The 7,525-nt window shown below is 51.8% G+C and overlaps 1 protein-coding gene across 1 annotated transcript in view; it reads right to left on the bottom strand.

Moving 5' to 3' along the window:
* The window catches only part of MYBL2 (MYB proto-oncogene like 2), a 55,441-nt gene extending 48,337 nt beyond the window's left edge, over positions 1-7,104 (bottom strand). Inside the window, exon 1 of the mRNA XM_023511977.1 lies at positions 7,058-7,104. Coding sequence (XP_023367745.1) covers positions 7,058-7,104 — 47 coding nt within the window. The remainder of the gene's footprint in view (positions 1-7,057) is intronic.
* Positions 7,105-7,525: the final 421 nt, after the last annotated feature.

Below are 7,525 nucleotides of genomic sequence, written 5' to 3'. Positions count from 1 at the left end.
AAAAAAAAAAAAAAAAAAAAAGTTAATAAAAGAAAAAAGAAATATTTGCTTAGGGAATGGCAGATACATGATGAATAAACTAGAAACAGTCTAAGCCTCAGGAGGCTGAGACCAGAGGATCACTTATGCCCAGGATTTTGAGACTACAATGAGCTCTGACTGCACCACAGCAGTCTAGCCTGGGTGACAGAACAAGATCCATTTCAAGGAAAAAAAAAAAAAAAAGAATCTGCAAAGCTGCTACCTATTAGTTGATAATACTAATATAATAAGTAGGAAGAGATGGTACCTAAACTCAGCAATGCATCAGTTCCAGAAAGATCTGAATTCAGCTTTGTCCTGTCACTTCTAACCCAATTCATGGTTCCCTCACCATAGCAAAGTAGGAGGCAATAATCTATAAGATACTAACAATAGAATGACGCTGACTTTCAAACGAACTACCCCCAGACTCCTCCCTGACAGAAACTATCTGCTTTCCCAGCATTCAGTGCAAGGCCTAGCTTCTAACAGAAGCTCAGCAAATATTCCTTCTAGGATGAAAGGGCATCTGTGTGGACAATCTCTAGTGTTCCAATGCTATTTAATGGGGACAGCATCTCAGACAGCTAGAACAATGTGAGATAATATCCCTCTATTACTCACATGTGCTAGCCATCCACTTCACATACATCCTTAGTATTTCCATTTAACAGATGCAGAAAGAGGTTATACCACCTGCCAAGTCCACAAAGCCAGGCTCTGTGCCTCCTTACCCCCACACCTTCAAGTCCTCACCTCATAATCCCAGCTGAAAAAGCAGAAGCCAACTAGCGCTGGCAAACCCATCTTGGTCCAACATACCCCTCTTTTGGCCTTCAATATGGTGGGCTCTGCTCTAGGGCTAGAAGTGGGGCACTGGAGCAGAAGGGATTTATAGCAAGTGGCCAAGAAATGAGCTGAGAATTGTGCGGGGGGCCAGGAGGCAGTCCCCTCAACCAGGAGAAGGCTCCCCCCACCCCCAGGTCCCAGGAGAAGCAGCAGAGGACCTGGGAGGGGTTTAGGAGTGGTCAGTGGTTCCTAGATCAAAGATCAAAACATGACAGGTGCCCAAACAGAAAACTAACTCCTTCTGGGCATTGGAGCTCCCCTGGGGAACACAGTCCCTGCCACAGCTGCCCAAGGATCAGATGCTTCCTCGCTGGAACTCTGGGGAAAGCCAGCAACAAAAACCTGCTCAGACCTATATCCTCAGCCTGTGAAGGCAAACGCCATCATCTAAAAAGGGCTCTGAGATCCGGGGAGAAGACCGGCTGCACAAATGCAGAGAGGGAACAGGACAGGACCCCATTGCCCTGTCTCCCAGGCAGGCTTAAAAACCCAGAGCTCAGGTGTAAGAAAGGGACCTAGCGCCCACAGACCTAGCTGCAGCGTTGACACTGCCATTAATTCTGGGGAATAAGTAAAGTGGAGACCACAGTTCCTGCCTTTACCCCAGGGACTACTGGCAGGGCAGTCTTAATACACATCAGTCTCTCTTCCTTTCACCTTCAACCCCACCTGCCCCAAACTCGTGTGGAACAGGAAGGAGGTCTCAAACTAAACCCAGGGAACCTAGTGACAGAGACAAAAGAGCTCTTGCCTCAGCACCCTTCTCAGTATCCGGAGGGGGGTGGCGCCTATGCTTCCCGGAACGCTGAGTAGAAATGCCCACCCGCAAAGCTGAGCCAAAGCTGAGCTTGGACGACAAGTGTCTCCCAAGTTTGGCCTCCCACTAGCTGTGACCTGGAAAAATCGCCCCCCACCTGCCAGGGCTCGCCTCCCTCCCCAGTAAAGGCCCTTCCAGCTGACACCGATCGTCCCACCCCCACCCCACAATTAGGCGGGAGGCAACATGACATCATGCAGAGCTTGGCCCGGGTCCCAGGAGACCCGCCCGACCCGGCTCCAAAGCCCAGCAGGCCCGGGGAGTCTAGTGAAGGGCTTCCAAGGGCCCCCGGGCTTTGCGAGCGCCCCTTTCCTCCCGTGGCCCAGGACGCAGCATTTCCCGAGGGACACCCTCCCAACCAACCCCCTCACAGGCTTGGGCAGGGTGGGGGTACCAAGATGGGTAGAAAGGGTTGGGGGGAGGGGCTCTCAGTCCACCCGGCTCCGCTCACCAGCGCGCCCGCCGAGACATCCCCCCGGCCCGGGCCGCGCCGCGCTCGCCCGCCCGCCGGCAGAGCCCGGAGCGGGAGCCGGGCCGGGGTCAGGACGCTGGCTGCTCCGGCCGCTCCGGGCCCGGGACAGCGTTTGGAGGCGTCAGCGTGTCCGCAGCTTCCGCGCTGCCCGCCCGCAGGAACTGCAGACTCCGCCGGCGCGCGCAGAAGCACTTTTCTATCTCCCGCCAAGCGCTTCGGCGCCGCCCTGGACTGGCGCGCGGGCGCAGGGGCGGGGCCTGCAGAGGAGCTGGGCGGGGCCTACCGGGCTAGGTGGAGCTGGCAGGGCGGGGCCGGCGGGCGGGAGCTGCACCAGCCCAGAGCCCAGAGAGAAACTACAGGAGCGCTGGGACGGGGTCGGCAGCTGCGAGGTTGAAGTCTGGCCCAGGCCAAATGTCGATCCAAAACCGCCCATGAGCAGCGAAGACTGAGGACAGGTAGTGAGGCGCGAGTAATCAGAGAGCCAGGCCAGTGAAATTGCCAGGCAGCATCCCCTGCACCAGTCCAAGCTACTCTTTGGTCTCTGCAGCCCCTACTTAGACCAGGCCACGCCTTCGAACCTTTTCCCTGCTTCCTCTGTAGGGTGCCGACGGGACTTTACCTCTTTAGATCTTAAAACCTCCCCGTCTCCCTTGGGGTAAATTCCTAACTCCACAATCATTTAGCTTGTTTGCCTTTATCCCCCATCCTCCACCCGAGCCAGAAACTACCCGCCCCTCTCACCGGGCTAATTTCTGTTTTATCTTTGGGGTCCAAGTCCCACAATCTGCTTGTTGATTTTTGTGTTTCCTCCTTTGGGCACCCTGAGATCCAAGGGGCCTCTGGATTCACCCCAGTATCCCTAGGGCCCATCCCAGAACCTGATTTAGGAGGCCCCGGGTAAAGAATAAGTTTGGTGAGGTAAATTAAGTTTAAAGTTGTAGAGATTTAACAAGGATTTTCCCTTTTACATTGACATTTACTGAGGGGGATGCCACACTGGGCTTCCTGGGAGGTGCGCTGGGAGGTAAGTCAGTGAACTGTGAGGCAGGAGCCTGAGGAGACCAGGCCAAACCTCTGCATCTTAGCCCCTGCTCAAGCCTCAGACCCCTCTTCCAGAAACTGCTGGCCACTGGGGAATAGTCCAGCCAGCTGCTGCAAACTTCATTTATCACAGCAAAAGCAAGATTGACATCTTCAGTGCTAGGAAGTTTCCACACCACTTAATTCAAGGATTCTCCCACACACTCCCTTCATAAAAGAATAAATATGGACATCCCCTCATGGCTGCTAGCACAGGCACTATGACCAAACTGGGTTTGATTTCCAGCTTTACAACTTACTAGTTGCATTATCTTAGGCAAATTACCTAAGTCTTCTGCCAGGCATGGTGGCTTACGTGTATGATCCCAGCACTATGAGAGGCAGAGGCCAGAGGATCCCTTCAGCTCAGGAGTTTGAGACCAGCCTGAGCAAGAGCAAGACCCCCTATCTCTACTAAAAATAGAAAAATTAGCCAGGCATTGTGGCCAGCGCCTATAGTCCCAAGTATTTGGAAGGCTGAGACAAGTTCATCACTTGAGCCCAGGGGTTTGAGGTTGCTGTGAACTATGACACGATGGTACTCCTCTACCCAGGGTAGCAGAATGAGACTGTCTCAAAAAACAGCCAGGCGCATTGGCTAATGCCTGAAATCCTAATACTTGGGAGACCAAAGTGGGTGGCTTGCCTGAACTCACAGGTTCAAGACCAGACAAGTGAAACCTTGTCTCTGAAAGTAGCCAGGCATTGTGGCAGTTGCCTGTGGAAGGCTGAGGCAAGAGACTCACTTAAGCCCTAGAGTCTGAGGTTGCTGTGAGCTGTGACACCACAGCATTCTACCCAGGGCTCCAGCTTGAGAGGCTCTGTCTCAAAAAAAGAACAAAACTGACCTAACTCTTCTATATGTTTCCTCATCTGTAAAAATGGGATTTATAAAAAATTTAGATGTTTTTACTATGACCAGCCACTTTTCTACATATAAATTTTAACCTATTTAATCCTTATAACAATCCTATGAGGTAGAAACTATTATCCTCTTTTGCAGATAGGGAAACTGAGGCATATACTTCCCCAAGGTCACTCTGTTAGTAAATAAATGGCAAAGCAGGGATTCAGACCTGGGCTGCCTAGTTCTAGAATCTATGCTCTTAATCACTACACTGGTACTTACTTTGTAGGGTGATTATAAGGTTAAATGAATGAATATGTGTAAAACACAGTCCCTGGCAAGTAAGTTCTCTAATACTGTTAGCTATTCCTATTGTTACTCTTCATAGGGCCTCACACTCATCTTTGAGGTCCAGCCAACTGCTTTGCAAACAGCATATACTCTCACATGAATTATTAGTCTCCTTTCAGGAAGAGGCAGGAGCTGGTAGCTTGGGCAAGGTATTCGCCCAAGGTAAGAGGTGGAGAGCAGCTGTAGAGTCCACCTGGAACTGGGGCCAATACCCTGGAGCCAGAGGAGCTTGGAGTCAATGCCTTGAGTCAGGGAAGCAACAGGGTGATCACTCTGGTGCCAAATAGAATCTGGTGATCTCTACACATGTGTCCTCTCGTTATCATCATGCCAACAAACACACCCTGAATAAAAGACTCCCTGTGGCCTGGGTGCAAGCACACCTGGGAGTGGCCTTTGGGCCCCTGTTGATAAAATACCGGGGTCAACTCTGCTGGAAAACTTCCTGGATATGCTTTTCCTGGACAGGGAGGCTCCAGCTATTTAGTCATTCAACAATCTGCCCCTCCCTGGGCTCCAGGACCTGACCCCATATAGGGAAGACAGGATCAAATCTACTTGATCTAAATGTTCAGGGCCTAGCACTAGGGTGAACACAAAACAAACACTGACTGATTGATGGTAAGTAGGATCACATGACCTTCTTTTTTTTGTTGTTTTTGAGATTCTCACTTTCTTGCACCAGACTAGAGTGCAGCCTAGCTCATAGCAACCTCAAACTTCTAGACTCAAGTGATCCTCCTGCCTCAGCCTCCTGAGTAGCTGGGATTACAGGCCTGTGCCACAAAACCTGGCTTATTTTTCTGATTTTAGTAGAGATAGGGTATCACTCTCTTAGGCTAGTCTCAAACTCCTACATAATTCCATTTATAGAGCATAGAAATCATAAACCAATCTATAGTGACAGAAACCAAAATAAAATGACAAAGGATATGGAGAGGAAGGGACTACAAGGGGACGCAAGGAATTTTTGGGAGATGAGGGATATGTTTCATTTGTATGACTCTGTTACTTGGAGCAGTGTGGGGCCCTAGACCAAAGGCCTGGGCCATCAACCCTATCTGGGCTCATGCCAGCCCCAGCTGTTTCCTCATGTATGTGTGGGAAAGGAATTCTCATAACCCCGACTGGAATGCAGCCATTTTAGAGAATCAGGTCAGGGTTTGGCGCCTATGGCTCAAGTGGCTAAGGCGCCAGCCACATACACCTAAGGTGGCGGGTTCGAATCCAGCCTGAGCCCACCAAACAACAATGATGGCTGCAACCAAAAAATAGCTGGGCTTTGTGGCAGGCACCTGTGGTCCCAGCTACTTGGGAGGCTGAGGCAGGAGACTGGCTTGAGCCCAGGAGTTGGAGGTTGCTGTGAGCAGCGAAGCCATGGCACTCTACCTAGGGGCTCAGCTTGAGGCTCTGTCTCAAAAAAAAAAAGAAAAGAAAAGAAAAGAAAATCAGGTCAGAAACCAGCAATCCTCTCTCCAGACTCCTGGAGTGCCTCAAGGCCAGAGTTCCTGGAAATACCCTACCCAAACTGGCTAGTACTAAGGATACACTTTTAATCCCTACCAGCACTAGAGAAGAGCCTCAGGCATGGGTGGCACCTGTGGCTCAAGGAGTAGGGCTCTGGCCCCATATTCTGGAGGTGGTGGGTTCAAATGTGGCCCGGGTCAAAAGAGAGCCCCAGGCGCCGTCCCATTCCAGCTATACAGATAAGGCTAAGAAAAGCCTTCTGCTACTGTGGTAGCTGAGCTGACACCTGGTAAGCGTCCAGTTTCCTTTTCCCTTCTATTAAAGTCTTTCCTTGTCCTTCGCCTCCTTTCCTTTCTTGAGGACTCTCACCCCAGTTTTGTTTTTTTGTTTTTTTTTTTAGAGACAGAGTCTCACTTTGTCACCCTCAGTAGAGTGTCACAGCATCACAGCAACTTCCCGGCTCTTGGTCTTAGGGGATTCTCTTGTCTCAGCCTCCAGAGGAGCCAGGACAACAGGCCACCGCCACAACACCCGGCTATTTTTTTTTTTTTTTGGTTGTTGCTGCAGTTTGGCCGGGGCTGGGTTTGAAACCGCCACCCTCGGTATATGGGGCCAGCGCCCTACTCACTGAGCCACAGGCGCCGCCCCTCTCACCCTGGTTTTATGCCAGAACCTCTCAGTATGCAATTGCAAAGTGGGAAAACTTGGGTTTCTTAGAAACCATCTAAGATCCTTGTGTTCCTGATGAAGGAAATGGGACATGGACAGTACTAGGACCCTGAGCTACTTTACACACACATGATGTTTAGGTCCACGCCCCTGACCACTAACTTGGACTTTCTGGAGCATCAGCTTTCGCCAACACTTAGCTCTTTTGTAATACAGTCACTTGCAGTTCGTCAGTCGAACAGGGTAGGACCTGTTAGGGTACGTCGTGTGGATGCTGGAAATCAACTGCATACCTCCAGCCCTGTGACTGGCCTCGGCGACATCCCTACTTTCCTCAGACCTCGGAGTCAACCCAGAGTCCCGCCGGCGGCGGATGACGTGACCTGTTTCGAAGGACGCCAAAGGCCCCAGGCTGTCCGGCGGCAGCACCCGCGCCGGGGCCACCTATCCACAGGGTCAAGACAGACCCCCAGAACACAGCTACGGGAGCAGCAGGTGCTGCTGCTCAGGCTCGGGAGCCGCACTGAGCATCGCGGGAGTCGCATCGCCTGACGTCACTAGCGGGCGCCTGCGCGGGGGTCCGCTGGGACCCTGGCTGCTGGCCTGTAACCTCGGTCCTGCCCTGCGTCCCTGGAGTCTTCACCTCTGGGAGGCTTCGCCCGATGCCTGCTGTTTCTTTAGTGTGGGAGACGGGTGAAAGAAAGACCCAGGGGAGAAGGAACAAGGGCGGGGACGTGGCCAGCCAGAAGTTTGCGTTCACCTGTAGCCCCCAGCCCTGAGCGGTCCCTGACTCCCCAGTGTGGGTCAGAGGCCCTGGGCAAGCACTTGACACCGCGTTTCCTTCATGTTCTTTGTCACCGTTGTGACTCTTCTCAGGATACTCTCTTTGATTAGATTCCGAGCTGCGGAAGAGCAAGATACATCAGTAGGCTTCATATTCAAATGTATTTAT

Source organism: Otolemur garnettii, unplaced genomic scaffold (assembly GCF_000181295.1).
Source record: "Otolemur garnettii isolate 467f Iridium unplaced genomic scaffold, OtoGar3 scaffold00023, whole genome shotgun sequence".
NCBI classification, from domain to species: Eukaryota; Metazoa; Chordata; class Mammalia; order Primates; family Galagidae; genus Otolemur; species Otolemur garnettii.
Note: the sequence above shows the minus strand (reverse complement) of the source record. Positions and strands in the feature narration are given on the sequence as shown.